Below are 20,885 nucleotides of genomic sequence, written 5' to 3'. Positions count from 1 at the left end.
ATGTTAAGCTAGCTAGCTAAAGGTGAACATCACTGTTCTGTATTTCACTTGAACTTCACTGGAATTTTGTGCTCACATCGTCATCCTCTCTCAGTTCCTTTTCCTGAAGACAGTTGTGTTTCACAATGACATTTCAGTTCCTTTTTCCAACATTGTTTTGGGAACACTCACAACTTCATAAGAAGCAGTTTCATTTTTCTTGTTTTTGTCTTATGTGTTTCTGTGCTGCAGCAAAAAGTCATCAAAGTGCCTCCAGAGCAATTATTCCTTGAGATGGTTGCTGTAACGAGAGAGAACCTGCTTTAACCGAATGATCCTATCTGACACGGCAGCTGAGTCTCAGAGAGGAATCACTGTGGATCTGTTTGAAAGGTGAATTTAGGAAAATTATTCAGGAAGCTTCCAGGCTTTGGGCCTGACTGAAAAAGACCAAAGCAGACTTCTTTAGAAAGTGAAGGACCCCTATGAATGTCTTCACTAACTTAACCAGTAACCTTATGCTTAGTTAAGCTAGTGGACCAAACCAAGTACACATTATAACAGTGTTCTATTGGTTTTAGCCTGATGGCTTCTTTTAGGACATTTTTTATCATTTTACCTTTTTATCAAGTTGTGCCTTTACATGTGAGGTATATGTGTTTATGCAATCATTGCATTCACAGGTTGAAATTCATTTTTCTATTTTAAGTGTTGCTGGAAATTGATAGTTGATGTTTCAGTCCCAAACTTAATCCAGTCAAGGTGCTGTTTTATGACCTGAAGGCAGTTATTCAAGCACAACGTTCCAGAAATGCTAATGAGCTGAAACAGTGTAGAGGGGAATGGTCCAAAATTCCTCCTCATCATTCATCGAGTCTCCTAAACAGCTAGAGGAATCACTTTATGGAGATTATTGATCCTGGAGGAGGCTCTAAATGTGGTTAGACCAGAACTAGGTTAAGGAGCCTGGACAATGCATTATCTTGGATAAGTCTCAGTCGTTCACAAGCAAGGATGGGGCAAGGTTCACCACTTTGTGAACAACTGCGTGAGCAAATAGTCAAACAGTTTAAGAACAACGTTTCTCAACATGCAATTGCAAAGAATTTAGGGATTTCATCATCTACAATCCATAATATCATCAAAAGATTCAGAGAATCCGGAGGAATCTCTACAAGTAAGCAGCAAGGCAGAAAACCAACATTGAATGCCTGTGACCTTCGATCCCTCAGGCGGCACTGCATTAAAAACCAACATCATTCTGTAACGGTTATTACCACATGGGCTCAGGAACACTTCAGAAAACCACTGTCAGTGAAAAACAGTTCATCGCTCCATCTACAAGTGCAAGTTAAAACTCTGCCATGCAAAGCAAAAGCCATATATCAACACCACCCATAAACGCCCCCGGCTTCTCTGGGCCCAAGCTCATCTGAGATGGACTGATGCAAAGTAGAAAAGTGTCCTGTGGTCTGACGACTCCACATTTCAAATTGTTTTTGGAAATCATGGTCGTCGTGTCCTCTGGGCCAAAGAGGAAAAGGACTGTCTGGATTGTTATCAGCGTAAAGTTTAAAAGCCAGCATCTCTGATCGTATGAGGGTGTGTTAGTGCCCATGTCATGGGTAACACACATCTGTGCACATCTGTGATGCCACCATTAATGCTGAAAGGTGCATACAGGTTTTGGAGCAACATATGCTGCCATCCAAGCAACGTCTTTTTCAGGGACGTCCCTGCTTATTTCAGCAAGATAACGCCAAGCCACATTCTGCATGTGTTACAACAACGTGGCTTCGTAGGCAAAGAGTCTGGGTACTAGACTGGCCTGCCTGCAGTCCAGACCGGTCTCCTATTGAAAATGTGTGGCGCATTATGAAGCGCTAAATACGACAACGGAGACCCCGGACTGTTGAGCAACTGAAGTTGTACATCAAGCATGAAGCACAAAGCTTCAACAATTATGGTCCTCAGTTCCCAAACGCTTGCTGAATGTTGTTAAAAGGAAAGGTGATGTAACATAGTGGTAAACACGCCCCTGTGCCAACTTCTTTGGAACGTGTTGCAGGCATCAAATTCAAAATGAGTGAATATTTGTAAAAAACAAAAAAGTTTATCCATTTGAACATTAAAAATCTTGTCTATGTAGTGTATTCAATTGAATATAGGTTGAAAAGGATTTGCAAATCATCATATTCTGGTTTTATTTATGTTTTACACAACGTCCCAACTTCATTGGAATTGGGGTTGTAGTTTTAACACATTATTTAGTATAATGTGAAAATAAGAGTGAACAGCACAAATGTTTCATATTAATTTGTCATGATTGGCTCCTCCCACTCCTCCGTGTGCTTTGTGTTTTGGTCTTCCACGTTTTTGTTGTTATTCTGCCCAAGTCGGGCCCCTTGTTTTCTGACTCTGCCCTGATTGTTTTCACCTGTTTTCCACCTGTGTCTTGTGAACCATTATTATCCCTGTTTGTACTTAAGCCTTGTGTTTGCCCCTTGTATTTGCTGGTCTTTGCATGTATTGGATGTTTTATAAGTACTGTTTGAATTGTTTTGTTTGGTGTTTCTTCCATCCTCCATAGTCTGTTTTTTCTTGTGTTCTTTTTTTGTTATGTGTGTTCCCCGCTCTATCTGCGTTGGCTCCCTGTCTCAACTCTGATTATGGATTTGCCCTCAGTAAATCTTGCTTTTCTCCGCGCATGCGTCCGCCTCCTCATCGCTCTGCGTCACATGAATTAGTTTTGATAGCAAGCACTTAAATTTTTGTGTATGGTGTATGTGAGGTAGGAATACCATGTTAAGAAAATATAAACAGAGCATAAACAAATGCTGAGAAGCCCCACTACCAACACCACAATATTCAGAGACAAGCTACTCAAGACTGTATATAGTACTAGCCTTTTTCCCCCATTTGTTCTGCAAATAACAGCTAATTATGGTAAAATTAAATATTTTCATTTCTTTGACATGAAGCTGGACCAGCATAGTGCACATTTATACTGTAATTAAGGAATACTGTAGATTACTGCAGAATTTCCACTGTAAATTTAAATTAATTCTTTATAGTGTCCTGGTGTGACATAATGTGTCATTTAATTTTAATAATACATCATAAATTGTTTTTCTTCTTCAATGTAGTATGCCAGAGGCCATATTGGCAACACCTGGAGGAGGAGAACATGGGTTTTTAGAATCTTGGAGATCCGTGGTGATTCCAGAAGACCTGTTCTGTGACTAGTCAAAAGAAGAAACAAGCAGACTCTTCTCCCCATCAGCAAACAACATGTGAGGCCACAAATTGGAGTCATCAGTGATGAATGCCGTGCATACTCCACTCTTAGTCTGGAGAGATATGTCCACCACACAGTGAACCACAGTGTCAACTTTGTTGACCCGGTCACAGGGAACCATACCCAACACATTGAGAGGACGTGGAACACCTATAAACACAAGGTGTGGGATCTTCGAGGAAACCGAAATGAAAGGGCATTGAAAGATCAGCTACTGTTTATTGAATGGACTTATTGGCTGGGAAGGAAGCACAGAAAATGAGTTCTTGGACAGCTTCTGAAGGACATTTGTGTAGTATAATTGTTCTCTCAGGTAAGCCTTTGTGTTAATGTCATGTGTAGCTTTGAGTTGGACTTGTAGTCTTCCTGTCTGAAGCCTTGTTGCAATAAGTAAAATGGATGTTCATGTTGTGTGCGCACACACACACACACACTCACACACACACTACTCAAGCTGTTAGGTAAGTAACACCAAGAACATATCTACTTAATGTAACATCGACAAAACATCTACTTAATGTAGGTAATATCAGCAAAGCATCTACTTAATGTAGGTAACATCAACAAAACATCTACTTAATGGAACATCAACAAAACAACTACTTAAATTAAGTAGATATTTTGCTGATGTGTTTCATTAAGTAGATATGTTCTTGGTGTTACTTACATAACAGCTTGAGTACCTAGAGATGAAGTGTTATACCTGTTACATGTTCAGTAGCTTCTCAGATAAACAGGTACAGCTATGAATGTGGACACTCCAAATAAAGTGAAAAACAAGTGCATTCAGTATTCACAGACTTTATTTAAACAATAGTTAAAATATTTACATACACAATTCAGAAAGGTAACAAACCTTCAATGCATTGTCATTTCAACAGTTCAAAACAAAGAACATGTAACCTAACTCCAGCATAGACATAAAAAAACCTAAAAAGTAAGATAAAAAGTTACAAAAAAAGGTAAAAGTTACAAAACATTAAATTTGTGTATATGTGAGAGTGTGTGCAATAGAGGAAGGCTGTATGTATGTATGTATGTATGTGAAAGTGTGTGCAATAGAGGTAGTGTGTGTGTGTGAGAGTGTGTGCAATAGAGGAAGTGTGTGTGTGTGTGTGTGTGTGTGTGCGTGTGTGTGTGCGCAACATGAACATCCATTTTACTTATTGCAACAACAAGGCTTCAGACAGGAAGACTACAAGTCCAACTCAAAGCTACACATGACATTAACACAAAGGCTTACCTGAGAGAACAATTACGCTACACGAATGTCCTTCAGAGGCTGTCCAAGAACTCCTTTTCTGTGTTTCCTTCCCAGCCAATAAGTCCATTCAATAAACAGTAGCTGATCTTTCAATGCCCTTTCATTTCGGTTTCCTCGAAGATGCCACACCTTTGGAATGTGTTGCAGGCATCAAATTCAAAATGAGTGAATATTTGCAAAAAACAATAAAGTTTATCTGTTTGGACATTAAATATCTTGTCTTTGTAGTGTATTCAATTGAACATAGGTTGAAAAGGATTTGTAAATCATCGCATTGTTTTTATTTATGTTTTACACAACGTCCTAACTTCATTGGAATTGGGGTTGTAAGAAAAACAAGTTTACAGAAAAAAACCTAGAAATACTGTAATCAGATGTGTTTAGAATCACAATAAAGCAAGGTTATGGTATTATACAGAATATGAATACTGTGAACAAACATGAAATTGCTACAGAAATTGCTACCAGAAAATTAATGAAATTTTACACTGAATTTATTCTCTGAAGTTACACTCTGAAGTCCTTACACTGAAGTTCTTCTCAGGTGAATGATTATATATTGTAGTTACTCTGAACATGTACACACTATTAAAAAGCTTATCTTGTTTTTTTAACTTTTAAAAAAAGTGTTGTGGATATTCAAGTAAATGTAAGGTTTTTTATGTGCTTAAATTTGTTGACAAATTTAGATATTACATTCTACATGTCAAAACTTGAGTTAAAATTCATGAATTTGTATTTTTTGTAATGGGGAGCGAGGAGGCGGATGCATATGCGGAGATAAGCGATGTTTATTATGGGCAAATCCACGGTCATATCCATAAATGGTCCAGGGTCATAGAGCCAACACAGATTGATCGGGGGACAGACATGACAAACCAGAATCAAACAAGGAGAACAGTAAAAAGACCAATACATCAAACAATGCAAACACCAATACAAAGACCAGCAAATACAAGGGGCAAACACATGGCTTAAATACACAAGGTAGACGAGGGACAGGCAAGAAACAGGTGGAGACCATCAGGGGTGGAGTCATGAAACGAGGGGCCTGGACCAAAACAAACGCACGTGGGCTAAACCAAAACATGAACACATGTACAGGACTGGGATGGGCCAATGGTGACATTTTTACATTGTTACTAGAGTGTTAATGTAGGTTACATAAACAAAACATCTACTTAATGTAAGTAACATCAACAAAACATCTACTTAATGTAAGTAATGTATCCATAAAACAGCTACTTCATGTAAGTAATGTCAACAAATCATCTACTTCATGCAACATCAACAAAACATCTACTTAATTTAAGAAACATATCAACAAAACATCTACTTAATGTAACATCAACAAAACAGCTACTTTATGTAAGTAATGTCAACAAATCATCTACTTCATGCAACATCAACAAAACATCTACTTAATTTAAGAAACATATCAACAAAACATGTACTTAATGTAGCATCAACAAAACATCTACTTAATGTAACATATAAACAAATCATCTATTTAATGTAAGTAATGTATCAACAAAACAGCCACTTAATACAAGTTATGTCAACAAAACATCTGTAATAAATAAAAAAAATTCTACTTAATATAACGTATTAACAAAAGATCTACTGAATGTAATTAATGTATCAACAAAAAAATCTACTTAATATAAGTATCTTACTGTAAGAAATGTCAACAAAACATCTACTTAATGTAATTAATGTATCAACAAAAAAATCTACTTAATGTTAGTATCTTACTGTAAAAAAATGGTACAAAACATCTACTTAATATAATTAATGTATCAGCAAAAAACTACTTAATATAAGTATCTTACTGTAAGAAATGTCAACAAAACATCTACTGAATGTAACATCAACAATATATCTACTTTATGACAATACATTAATTAGAAAGAACTGCTGTCCGTCTACAACTGTAAGAAAATGTTTAGTTGAATGTTCATGTTCTTCATTACTGCAAATTTACTGGAGAAAGCGCTTCGCCTGGCATCCCAGTCCAGGTGTCTCAGTCCGCAGGGTGTTATGGTGATAACACAGCAAATTGCCATGGAGACAACCTTGATCGGGTCCCAGGCAGAGTCAACAATCAGCAGGAGTCTGGGGAAATGGGGGAAGGGATAAAAGAGCGTCTCGCCACAGTGATCTTCTGGAGGAATTTGTTGTTCCAGCAGTGGCCTTGGCCAAGGCCAGTGCCGATACAGGGAGCTGAAAGCAGATTAAGAAAAAGGTTACAGGCTTTGGGCGAAAAGTCGCATTTTCACGACAACTAACTAAGCCCATTTTGACCTCCCAAAAAATCCATTTTCCTTTGCAAAGCCGCCAGCTTCTCCATTTATGGTCACGGTCTGAGTGCTGACAGCTCTGTCCACCATGTCAATCATGTCGGGCAGCTTTAAGGGGCCGTGGACAGCTGTCATCATTTCTCGAATTTCGTGATAAACCAGGGCAATGTCTAATCCAATAGGCAAAACACCTGTAATCATGCTTCCAAATAGGTAGACGTCCTCAATATCCTCCACGGAAAGAGCCTCCAGGCACACGACTCGCCACCTCTCCCACGCATCCATCGTGCAGCCAGCTGCAAACGTTCTGGCAGGACAGGCTGGTTCCCGCAAGCCCGGACGTCTTGTCAAGAAGTTGGTGTCAATTGCGTTGAGAGACCATTTGATTAAATCCATTTTCCTTAGTTTGAAGAACAGCGCGAAGAGAGTCTCTCAATAGAGAGCGTAGACTATAGAACACATATATAAACACAACCATAGAAGCGAAGCAGGAGAGATAATGGAGAGAAGAGGGAAAAAGTGCGAATGCCTTCATTGAGAGCCAAACGAGAATTGCTTCAGCAGACCAAGAGATTTTGCACAATTGTACACTTCCAACTTTGTGGGAACAGTTTAAGGAAAACCTGTCCTGTTCCAGCATGACTGAGCCTCAGCATACAAAACAAGGTCCATAAAGTCATGGCTGATTGAGTTGACTGACTGACCGATAGAACACCTTTGAGATGAGCTAGAACCGAGACTGCAAGCCAGGCCTTCTGAGTCTGACCTCACAAATGCGCTTCTGAATGAATCAAATTCCCACGGACATTCTCCAAAATATTGCAAGAATTTTCCCAGAAGAGTGGAAGATGCTATAGCTGCAGAGTAGTGCTTGCATCTTCCACAAGTTCTACCCCATGACATGAATAGTAATCAGTGTAGAGAGGGAGAAACAAAAATAAAACACACAAAACAACCACCTTAAAACATTCATATTTCAATAACTTTGCTCATATGTTTGGTGATAAGGGCCACACATGACATGTAGCTGTTGACCTGTGCTATCTGTGGCAAATAAGAAGCACAAACATTTTACTGGAAGACGTGTTTAAATTCATTTGCAGCCATTTGGTACTTTTGCATTAATGGAACCTCTTCACCGATGGTTGTTCCAGCACCTGTGTGGTTCCTTCCACCCCAAACAGTCTGGATACCAATTAAAAGAAAACACTGGAGCTCATTCACCAAATGTTCTTAAGATTTTTATTTTATTAGAACCCACTTACAGAGTTTTCTCTAAGATTCTGATTTTTTAAAATTTTATTATTTTGTTTTATTACTTTGCAATTTGTTCTGAGGTACATCTCATTCTGAGGAGTGTGCCTTTGGACGCAAAACTGAGAGAAATAGTTTCATATTTAGTAGGTTCTGTAGTTTGGTAAACCTCACTGCAGCCTTTTCCAAATATGGCCAGTACTGACACATTGTATCAATACAGAAGAAAGTTATATTGTGTTTTCTGGCCAGGTCTTTTTTGCAAGAACAGGGGGGTATACAAACACCTCAACATGATACATATTAAGCCCGCTTAACTAAAAGCCATGCCAGCAACCAGCGATTTCCATGCCCTCCTCATCTAGTTTTGAGATTAAATGACCATTATTAGTCCCACAATGAGGAAATTTCACCTCCACGTTTAACCTGTCCATGCAGTGAAACACCACATACACACTAGTGAGCACACTTGCCCGGAGCATTGGGCAGCCCTATCCGCAGTGCCCAGGGAGCAGTTGGGGGTTAGGTGGCTCAAGGACACCTCAGTTACGTAGTGTCAGCTCTGGGGATCAAACCGGCAACCTTCTGGTCACAGGGCCAGTTCCCTAACCTCCAGCCCACGACTGGCCCCTGATCTTCATTTGCTGCTCACTTGGTTGTGCCACATGTCCTGCCAACAGGTCTCTGAAAAGAGACAGGAGCAAAGGTAAAGGATATAAAATTTGCATTATCTATTACTTAAAAGTGGTCCTAATATTTACTACTTTCATCTCTCAACGAATGTTTTCAACAAATGATGCAACCTCCTCATCCTTTGCAAAAAAGACATCCTGATAAAATAACGAGTCCTAAAATTAAGAAAAATATATACAAATAATTTAATGTATAAAAACAATTACTGAACTACATCAATGTAGTATTAAAAATAGACTAACCCTTTTGATTTCATAAACTGGTATTGTTTCCCATTTCCATCTGCATGCTTGGGAAACAGCCTGGACAGATCTGTGGATCTTTCTTCATCATTTTTGATTCTTCTGAACAGGTTTGATTGTACTTTAAAAATATTCGCTGAAATGTGTCGCCACATGTTGTGCCCATCTGTTAAACATAGTATTGAAAACAGTTACAAGTACACTCTTCAAAAGTTTCTTCAAGCTTTCTTCAGTAAAGATAATGGTTCTACATGAAACCATGAACACTCAAAAGTACCTTTTTTTAAGCATTTGCATGCTTAAAGGGTTCTTTGCATTATGAAAATGTTCTTCAGATTAATGGTCAAATGTGCTGCATATGGATATTTGGATGGAAACGTATTGAAAATGGTTTTATATTGAACCATATACATTCTATTCAATCTGAAGAACAATTTCACCATGTAAAGAACACTTTAGGCATGCAAATGGTTCTTTAAGTTTTCATGATTCTATATAGATTCATTGTCTTTACTAAAGATGGCTGTTTAAGGGTTCTTTAGGAGTGCACACTGCAAAATTCTAAACATTAGTGCAAACCATTAGCATATTTTAGACAAACATAAAGAAGACAAATAAGTACAATATGCATTACAGAAGATTCAGAAGTCAGAAGATATTGCTGACTAAAAGATGAAGTCAGCTTCAGACCATTAACATACAAAAGAAAACTGACCATTTACCCTCCCATACTGCAGAGACCTTTGCTCTAGAAACTTTATGAAAGCATGTGGAGACAATCCAGGAGGATAAACCTTTGCATCCTCAAAGGAGAAACAACTCTTTGGAGTACACAGTTTGGTACTGCATGGATGCTGGCCACAGACCACTCTTCACCAGATCCTTTATACCACGTATCCAGCAGGCACCAAAACGTGAACAGCTGAGTGAGGGAACACTGAGATCAAAGTGACCTGTGGACAGATACAGACGGAAACAGACTAAAGAAAGAATAGAATTCTTGCTTCATGATGTTCTAAAAACCAGTGTAATAAGGGGACCTCTGGAACACTGAGATCAAAGTGACTTGTGGGCAGATACAGACAGAAACAGACTAAAGAAAGAGTAGAATTCTTGCTTCACAATGTTCTGAAAAGCCGTATAATAAGGGGACCTCTGGAACACTGTCTGAACCGAATGCAACTGTATTAGATGGGGAGCATTTACTACGTTCAGCAGACACCTTTTATTGTTCTCAGTCTTCCAGGGGTCACTTGGAGCAAATCTAATCCACACAAGCAGATTGACGCTTGTAAAACACCTGAGAGGAGACAAGCTGTTGGACCACATACATATTAGCAGGTTTACTGGGTCTGAAAAATATGAAATTATAATAGGTTCTTAAAGCGCAGTGTTAAAATAACAGTATGCACTCTGTAGTTCAACATTACAGAGAGAGAGAGGGGGAAAGAGAGAGAGGATGGCAGAGAGAAAGAGAGAGTGGCAGAGAGTGAATAGAGGAAGTGTGGTCTATTTTTCTGTTGCCACTGTGTGAAAGAAAACGGAAGCAACTTTAAGCGGATACCATCAGAGAAGAGGAGCTGTTTTTCCTGCACTGGATTTCACAGAGTGAGTTTATTAAGTATGAATATTCAGTCTGAATATGAATGAGTGATGTAATGTAGAACATGCTACAGTTCAAGGTGTTCTGTGTGTTTGTATATACGGGTTCTTAAATTCAACTTAGTGGAGGTTTGAACTAATGGTAATGCAGCAAAGCGGATACTGAACAGGGGTGTCGCCTGGACTGGGTTTCCAGGAGCTACAGCCCTGAAAATATTTAACCAGCCCAGAACATTTTAACACTAACTTTTCACATGATTCAGCTCAGCTTGATGACACAGCATCCTCATCAGTGCAGCTCTAGACTATAACTCTACTAAATAGAAGAGAGAATTTCTGTAATAACACTATAAAAACAATCATTTTAACTGATAAAAGTAAGTAAACTGGCTGTTTTACTATTTTAAGTTCACCGAATTTGTGATAAGTTAACAGATTGCTTATCATGTGAGCTCCATTACTTAAAGCCTTACATTTTAAATTTAAAACCAAATTAGTTTTTACAATGTACATAAACCGCTGAACCTGGCCTGATGATGGACGTGAAAAATGTCTATCTGATATTTTGAAGGGCCCATCAGGCTCAGGTAGCAGACACCAAATAGCAAAATATCAAGTAAATTTGGATTATATGGCATCATTTGAAGAAGACTGTAGATGGCCCAGTGTGAGCTCACAGGATAATAAAGTTCTGATACTCCATTCAAACGCGAACGCCACAGTGATCAGAATGAGAGTCGGGAATCTGTGCAGGTTATTTTTCTGTTCTTGTTCTTCATTTTTTTTACCACCTTTACAAATAAATTCACACATTTGGGGACATCAGTGAAGGATCTGAGAGTTTTGGCCTCATCAGTTAGTCAGGAAAGAAAAAAAGGTGATCAGAGTCTTTTTCATTTTTTTATCATGGGAAACTTGCTTTCAGCGAAAGCTCTTTATGGAGCACATTGTCCACCAGCCAGGGCTCGTGGAAACAGTCGGGAACAGGCAGCTCACTTCCAACTACTCTACTTGACGTCTGACCATAAATCCACACAGACTAACACACACAGCCCTGCACAGAATAGCACCTACGACTCACAAACACATCCACAGCAGTACAGTCTCGTCTTGCATTACGCCCCCTACGTGTCAGTGGGCAGTCAAGCCAGGACTATGCTATCATTATCACTGATAGTAACCATGTTGTTCTTATTATTAATAATAATTATAATAATACATTTAATTAAAAATTATTTTACAATTACTGTGTACATTTATTATTATTGCTATTATTTATAATGAACCTTAGTGTATTAGTCAATCTAAGTTAGTTACTATATTAATTATTTATTACTCCTACTTACTTTATTAGTAAACCCTAATTAATACATTAGTTAACCTTAGTTACTATATTAATCTTCTTATTTTAATTCATTGTACTTAATGTAGTGACTGACCTTAGTCACTATATCAGTTAACCTTAATTATTGTATTAATATTAGTTCACCAGCCACAGCTGTGCTTTATACTGTCTGCTGCTTAGTGCAGTGAGGCACTTCTCTATCTCAGTTTTTGTGACTTTAAACGTTTACTCGGTTCTTTCTCCTCTACACTCATGGCTTTCTACTTAGAATAGCATTTACAACCATTTGTCACTGTGAAATTAGACCTCTGCACTTAAGCCATCCATGGACTGTCAGCTAAGGGGATCGAACCGGCAACCTTCTGGTCACAGGGCTGGTTCCCTAAAGTCCAGCCCACAACTGCCCCCCACTAGTGTTTACCACTGATTCATCATCCCTTCTTTTAACAACACTCTGTAAGCGTTTCGGAACTGAGGAGATACTCCTGTAGTTTTGAAAGTGAAATGTTGTCCTGTCTTTGTTTGATACAGGATTTCAGTAGTTCAAGGTCTCCTTCATCATATTTTTCATTTCATAATGTGTCAAATGTTATCAGTGTTGACAGGTCTGGACTGCAGGCAGGTGAGCTTAGACCCAGACTCTTTTTAATACAGAGCCTTGCTCTTGTAATACATGGAGAATTAGGTTTGGCATTGTCTTGCTGAAATAATCAAGGCCTTCTCTGAAAAAGACGTCTTCAGCCCAGAGAACACAGTGTCCATGATTTCCAAAAAGAGTTTTTAAATGTTGAATTGTCGGACCACAGAACACTTTTCCACTTCCACTCAGCCCTTTTTAAATGAGCCCAGAGAAGGTGGCAGCATTTCTGGATCCGGTTTATATTTGGTTTCTTTTTTGTGTTTTAGAGTTTTAACAGCATTTGTGGATGAAGTGATGAACTGTTTTCACAGTGGTTTTCAGAAGTGTTTCTGAGCCCATGCAGTGATTTCCTGTACAGATTCATGTCTGTTTTTAATGCAGTGACAACTGAGGGCCCAAAGATCATGGCCAGCAAATACTGGTTTTCTGCTTTGTCCCTTGCATACAGTTTGAGAGTTTGAATTTTGAATGATATTTTCTGATTTTTTTAATGATATTATGTACCGTAGTTGATGAAAAGTAAAAGTTCTTTTTAGCTATTTTATGTTGCGAAACGGGCGGCACGGTGGCGTGGTGGGTAGCGCTGTCGCCTCACAGTAAGGAGGGCCTGGGTTCGATTCCCCGGCTGGGCGGTCCTCTCTGCGTGGAGTTTGCATGTTCTCCCCGTGTCTGCGTGGGTTTCCTCCAGGTTCTCCGGTTTCCTCCCACAGTCCAAAGACATGCAGTCAGGCCAATTGGACATGCTAAATTGCCCCTAGGTGTGAGTGACTGTCTGTGTCTGTCTGTCTGCCCTGCGATGGACTGGCGACCTGTCCAGGGTGTATCCTGCCTTCCGCCCGAAGACTGCTGGGATAGGCTCCAGCATCCCCCTGCGACCCTGACGGAGAAGCGGCTTAGATAATGGATGGATGGATGTTGAGAAACATTATTCTTGATCGTGCAGTCTTTCACAAAGTGGTGAATGCCATTTGATCTTCACTTCTGAAAGACTCACCCTCTCTGAGATGTTCTTTTATACTGTCATGTTACTGACCTGTTGACAATCAACTGCCAGGTGTTTTTTTAGCATATCACAGAACTTTAACAGCCTTTTGTTGCCCTGTCTCAAATTTTTTTGGAACATGTTCTTGGCAACAAAATGACTATGCAAAACTTTTTTTCAATAAACAATAAAATTTCTTGTGACACTAAACATATACATTGAGTGTTTTTTAAAGCAGATTCCTTTAAACAACAAATGGTCTATTTTTAGAAACACTTATTGCGATATGTTCCTGTTTTTCTTTCAGTCACCAGAACAGTCTATTATACTTCATTCTGTTGTCTGTCTTCATTTCTAGCTATTTAAGATGGCAACAAATCCAGAAGTGTTGCTGTACATTCTTCAAAACTTTGGGCAAGAAGACCAAAAACATTCCAGTGGCATCTGATTAATGGTGTGGAAGGATTCACCTCCATCAAAAAGGCTCTTCTGGAGAAGGCAGACAGACCTGACACTGTGGATCAGATGGTGCAGAGATATGGACCCAGCAGAGCTGTAGAGGTCACACTGGCTATTCCTGAAGAAGATGAACCAGAACCAACGGGCTGAGGAGCTAACAACAAAACTCAAAGACGGTAAAATATGTAGATACAGGCCACGGAAAGGGAGTTTTGTGTGATTTCATTTCATCTACAAGGTGTCTGGTAGCCTAGGGTTGGGAGAAAGTGAGCCATCAACCAGAAGGTTGTGGGTTCAAATCCCAAAACTTACTAGGTATACCTGATCATGACCTTGGGGAAGGTACTTAACGCTCCATTGCCCCAGACTGGTGACGCTGTGCTGCTGCCAGATTGGCAAATTTGGCAGCAAAATTAGTTTTTGTTGTAAGACCAGTAAAGCATAAAACATAAGCATAAGTGGGACACCTTTGGGCAGGATTTCACAGCCCACACTGAAACTGAAATTCAGGACACACTTGGCCATAAAACCAAGAGTGTCCTCTTTAAATTTAGGGTTTTATCTAAAAAGCAATTAAAATATAGATCCAATAATTATTCACTATTAATCACTATTGGTAAATTTTCATAATATCATGGTATTAAGCAAGTGATGAAAATGAAATTAGCAATTATTATGTACTGTAAACATACAGATACACACACCATACACACACATCAGCCAGTGGTTACATAAAATAGTTACTTGCTCAAATCCACTGTTAGGGCAATAATTAAACACAAAAACCACCACCAGAGCTGTGGTGAATCTAACAAAAGTAAACAAAATGACCCCCAACCATATAGTGTTGAGCAGTGGTTCCCAAACATTTTACAGTCCGGTTCCCCCTCAGACATTAAACTTCCTGCTGCGTACCCCCTCTCTGCTTATCCACACATACAACCCCAATTCCAATGAAGTTGGGACAGAGTGTAAGATATAAAAACAGAATACGATGATTTTCAAATCCTTTTTAATGTATATTCATTTGAATACACTTCAAAGACAAGATATTTAATGTTCACATGGATAAACTTTATTGTTTTTTTGCAAATATTGACTCATTTTGAATTTGATGCCTGCAACACATTCCAAATGTATAAGAGACATTTAAACATATAAAAATCAAACCACCTTAATATACAGTATATATTGTATTTATATGTTTATGATGCAATGAAACTACACATCAGGGGTCATATCACATTTCAAGTCTGAAATGTTATCTGTTTAGTCACCATAACCGCTTCTTTAGGACTGAATTTAGGACAGTAACTATTACAGTATGACAGTTCCTAACTTCATAATCTCATCATTAACTCTGGATAAGAAAACAGCATCACACAAACATCCTAACTAGACTAAACCTCCTAAATCCTGTCCTAACTTTAGGATGAACTCCAACAGGGTCCTAACTTCTGTTAAAGGTCAGTTTCTCTGGTTTTGAGGTGGCTGAGTCAGGCAGTGTAGTTCATTACCAGCATATTGAGCTCCATTTATTTCTACTGTAAAACACGACTTTCACTGGGAGACATTTTTCTTTTCTAACACTGTGTTTTAAAAATCTCAGATACTGCAGACTCGAACTCCACCGCCCCTCTGATTACCATCCTGTGTTAATGTTGATGATGAAATATTACAGTGATAGTGGTGAATAATGAGGAGACAACGCTGAACGTGTGTCTGTTTATTAGGAGGAATAACATTAGCGCACTCGTCTAAAGGGTTTGGGAAATGGAGACTGAAACTGGAGAGCAGTAATGCTCTGATACACAGCAGGGGGCGCTCTCATGTTATTCATGACTTATAGTTTATCGCAGTTTAGTTTAGTTTTCACTTTTATTACATCAGTCACGGTAGATGTAGCTTACATTTTTAATATGATCGCAATTGTATATTTAAGTTTCATCTCTGTGCATATTTCTATTTGCTTGTTAACAGACATGGTAGTTGATTGCTGACTTCAACCGAATAGGTTAAGATTTCCTAACTTACCTTTTTTGGGAATTTTTTTATTTGACAATGCTAACAGAAATTTGATGTCTATGTTAATGTAAATTTGATGTCTCTAATAAATGTAGATATGTTTTTAGATATTATTAGACTGAAGTGTATGTGAGCTATGAGTGTAAGAATTTCATGATGATTCATTCTATTGTTTATTATGAATAAAAATAAACAATAGTTTTTATTGATTTTCTGTCCTCTTGGATTCTTCAGGCTGAGTGTGAGAAACTTTGATTAACTGTAAGACAGACTTTTATTTTTAATTACAAATTTAGTTGCATATTTAATGTCAGAATTCAGAATCAGTTTTCTCCCCCTTCTCCCAACTCTCTCAGGTCAACAGCATGCACACCTTTAGCCTAAATTTTATAAATGTGACTGAGTCTCTTTTAATCAGAGGACTGTTTAAAACATGGGCGGAAAGTTCTAGATTCATACACATATAGTCAGCTATCTAATCTTGGCATTTAAATAGAGGTAAACGCAGGATCTGAACGGTGGTCAGTCTGAGGTTCCTTGTGCCCAAGGCTTAAAATGATTGAAACTAATCAGCTGATTTCTGCATGATCCCCCATGCACTACATGTAATTGTGTTTTTTCTGTCCAGTATAAGGAGCTTACAGGAGTGAAGCTAAGTTTCTAATGACCCAGCTAAATAATAGTTACTAAAACAGATCTGTTTTTATTTCTACTGTCGCTTTATCACGTCTAACACTTCATTATGCTTCATCATGTGTAACACTACTCTCAGGTCTACACAGAAGTGAAGAAGTAACTGGTCAAAATACAGCAGCCTCCTCCACTGCAGCCCAGACTGAAGACTCGGTTAGTGGTCTCACAGCAGGTAAACTCAGTACATCGTCACTGCCACCTTTCATACATTACACTGAAATACAGTTTCAGCTTAAACACCATGGCCTGCATAATTTATAAGATATGCTCTCATTCTCTGTATTAGTGATTGTAAAACCAGGATTGTGAGGATCAGGAAAAACATTTAAAATTTAAGCTCACTGGTTTTGGCAGTGTCTTAACTTTTGTATGTGTATTCTCAGATGATCAGGTGAGAAAATTATAACATTTGTTATGATGAATAACATTAAAATGATCATGGTAAAGCAGGTTCAGGTGTGCCTCATCTGCCCAAATGCATTCAACGTACTGAGACATGATGTGTACACAGGCAATGGCACTTCTTTAAGGTTCAGTATAATCTATTGAGCATTTTGTCAAAAAAGTAATATAGTAATAGACAAATATCTTTTAGATGAACTTCACATTACAGTTCTCAGAAGGTGCTCTTGGATGATCTTAAGATAGTGGTATGGATCATAGCATCAGGGCTAGAAATAATGTTAAAGCAGGTTTGCTGACAGAAAATATTTATTTTTAGTTAGTTTAGTTCTGAGATTTTGTTTGTATCCTGTTCACATCTTTTCTTGGTCCTTTATGGCAACACTCTTGTGCCCTCATGTGAACACAGATCAAACTGGTCAAGTCCAGACCACCGGACCTCAAAATGAACCAGTCCAGACCTCCACAGCTCAGACCGGAGGAACAGTCAATGCACCTCTTCTACATGGAAGTGTGTTTAACGGCCCAGTTAATATCAACTTTGGAGCTGACGCTAAACACAGAGGTATTTGATATAATCATAAGTTGAGAGAATACAGATCTTGTAGTAGAGAGTGATTTCAGTTGATACAACCCCAATTCCAATGAAGTTGGGATGTTGGGTAAAACATAAATAAAAACAGAATACGATGACTTGCAAATCCGTTTCAACCCATATTCAATTGAATACACTACAAGGACAAGATATTTAATGTTCAAACAGATAAACTCATTTTGAATTTGATGCCTGCAACATGTTCCAAAGAAGTTGGGACAGGGGCAGCAAAAGACTGGGAAAGTTCAGGAATGCTCAAACATTCCACAGGTGAACAGGTTAATTGGAAACAGGTGAGTGTCATGATTGGGTATAAAGGGAGCATCCCTGAAAGGCTCAGTCGTTCACAAGCAAGGATGGGGTGAGGTTCACCACTTTGTGAACAACTGCATAGTTGAACAGTTTAAGAACAACTTTTCTCAATGTGCAATTGCAAGGAATTTGGGGATTTCATCATCTACAGTCCATAATATCATTAAATCCATTAGTCCATAATATCATTAAAAGACTCAGAGAATCTGGAGAAATCTCTGCAAGTAAGCGGCAAAGCAGAAAACCAACATTGAATGCCCGTGACCTTCGATCCCTCAGGTGTCACTGCATTAAAAACCGACATCATTCTGTAAGGGATATTACCACATGAGCTCTGGAACACTTCAGAAAACCATTGTCAGTGAACACAGTTCATGCTCCATCTGCAAGTGCAAGTTGAAACTCTGCCATGCAAAGCAAAAACCATTTATCATCAACACCCAGAAATGCCACCAGCTTCTCTGGGCCCGAGCTCATCTGAGATGGACAGATGCAAAGTGGAAAAGTGTCCTGTGGTCTGATGAGTCCATGTTTCAAATTGTTTTTGTAAATCATGGATGTCATCAGGGGCGTCGCCTGGGGTGGGCTTCCGGGGCTTCAGCCCCGAATGATTATCCAGTAGCCCCGAAGCTTTTCGCTCAGCTGTACTATTAATGAGGAGGCCAATGCTGCTGTGAGAATAGGAAATCTCTTAACGCCAATCATAGTGCCGCTTCAAGGATAAAGTTCCGCCTTTCAGGAGAAACAGCCGATCAGCTTGCTGGTTTTGCGGGCGCGGAGGAGAGCCCACCCCCACCCCCGGGGAGCGCACATGTGCTCTAGCCATTTTTGGCAGCAGGTTGCAGGTAGCTGACGGTGAAAGAAAATGGATATACGGCGTTTTTTCAAGGAGAAAGGTAACGGTAGTTAACTATGTAAACTGTGATGACATTGTTTGTGGAGCTATCTGATAGCTGGTTAAAAACACACGTCTCCGAATCAAAACACACAGAAAAAAAAAAAAAAAAAAAAAATATATATATATATATATATATATATATATATATATATATATATATATATATATATATATATATATATATATATATATAATTAATTGGGCAGAGCCCCGTATCTTTACATACCCAGGCAACGCCCCTGGACGTCATGTCCTCTGGGCCAAAGAGGAAAAGGACTGCCCGGATTCTTATCAGTTCAAAAGCCAGCATCTCTGATGGTATGGGGGTGTGTTAGTGCCCATGGCATGAGTAACTTGCACATCTGTGAAGGCACCATTAATGCTGAAAGGTACATACAGGTTTTGGAGCAACATATGCTGCCATCTAAGCGATGTCTTTTTCAGGGATGTCCTGCTTATTTCAGCAAGACAATGCCAAGCCACATTCTGCATGTGTTACAACAGGGTGGCTTCATAGTAAAAGAGTGCGGGTCTCCCATTGAAAATGTTTGGCGTATTATGAAGCGCAAAATACAACAACAGAGACCCCGGACTGTTGAGCAACTGAAGTTGCACATCAAGCAAGAATAGGAAAGAATTCCACTTACAAAGCTTCCAGAATTTGTGTCCTCAGTTACCAAACACTTATTGAGTGTTGTTAAAAGGAAAGGTGATGTAACACAGTGGTAAACATGCCCCTGTCCCAACTTCTTTGGAATGTGTTGCAGGCATCAAATTCAAAATGAGTGAATATTTGCAAAAATCAATAAAGTTTATCCATGTGAACATTAAATATATTGTATTTGTAGTGTATTAATATATATAAATATTAATACTATATAAGTAATAACTAATACTATATAAGTATTAAAATATAAATATTGGGTGAAAGGGATTTGCAAATCATTGTATTCTGTTTTTATTTATGTTTTACATAACGTCCAAGAACAGTGTAGAGAGCTTCATGGACAGAGTTTTTATGGCCAAGCAGCTGCATCCAAGCCTTACATCATCAAGCGCAATGCAAAGCGTGGAATGCAGTGGTGTAAAGCGCCGCCACTGGACTCCAGAGAAGTTGAGACGTGTTCTTTGGAGTGATGCTTCTCCGTGTGGCAATCCAATGAACGAGTCTGGGTTTGGTGGTTGCCTGACTGCATTGTGCCAAGTGTACAGTTTGGTGGAGGGGGGATTATGGTGTGGGGTTGTTTTTCAGGGGTTGAGCTCAGCCCCTTAGATCCAGAGAAAGGAGCTCTTAATGCTTCAGTACCAAGAGATTTTGGACAAGTTCATGCTCCCAACTTTGTAGGAAGATTTTGGGGATGGCCCCTTCCTGTTCCAACATGAATGCGCACTACACTCTCTACATCATCCAAACAGAGTGTGCACCAACAAATTACTGAGGAATTTCCTCCTTTACAGATTGAAGATACTTTCTATTGACTTAATGGAAATGTAAGCTGCACTCAAATCAAGAAATTATGCCTGAAGCATCATGTGCATGCTTTCAGAAGCAGTGAAGTACTTGGCTGTACAGTTACAGCTGTTTGGTACCTGCTCTCTGGGTTATATCACTTTTTTGGGAAAGTAGACTCTGTCTAGCATGGCAGAACATTAGACAGCATTTGTTTTATCTTTTTATTCTACTAACCTTAACTTACCCTACTAATTAATAATTGCTCAGGGATTTTGTTTTGCTTTGTGTGTATTTTTGTTTTGTACTGCTTATTCATTACTAATGTTCACTCTCTCAGGTGGAGACAGAGGTGAAGAGGAAACGGGTAAGACTTCAGCAGCCTCTTCCACTGCAGCTCAGAATGGAGTCTCAGTTAGTGCTCTTACTGCAGGTAAACTCAACACATCATC

The 20,885-nt window shown here is 38.9% G+C and overlaps 1 protein-coding gene across 1 annotated transcript in view; it reads left to right on the top strand.

The window, feature by feature from the left end:
• Positions 1-11,289: 11,289 nt before the first annotated feature.
• Positions 11,290-20,885, top strand: part of LOC108414946 (NACHT, LRR and PYD domains-containing protein 12-like) — a 52,690-nt gene continuing 43,094 nt past the window's right edge. Inside the window, 6 exon segments of the mRNA XM_037543762.1 lie at positions 11,290-11,299; positions 13,967-14,175; positions 14,177-14,234; positions 16,856-16,948; positions 17,588-17,743; positions 20,774-20,866. Of these exon segments, the coding sequence (XP_037399659.1) occupies positions 11,290-11,299; positions 13,967-14,175; positions 14,177-14,234; positions 16,856-16,948; positions 17,588-17,743; positions 20,774-20,866 (619 nt within the window).

Source organism: Pygocentrus nattereri, chromosome 12, assembly GCF_015220715.1.
Source record: "Pygocentrus nattereri isolate fPygNat1 chromosome 12, fPygNat1.pri, whole genome shotgun sequence".
NCBI classification, from domain to species: domain Eukaryota; kingdom Metazoa; phylum Chordata; class Actinopteri; order Characiformes; family Serrasalmidae; genus Pygocentrus; species Pygocentrus nattereri.
Note: the sequence above shows the minus strand (reverse complement) of the source record. Positions and strands in the feature narration are given on the sequence as shown.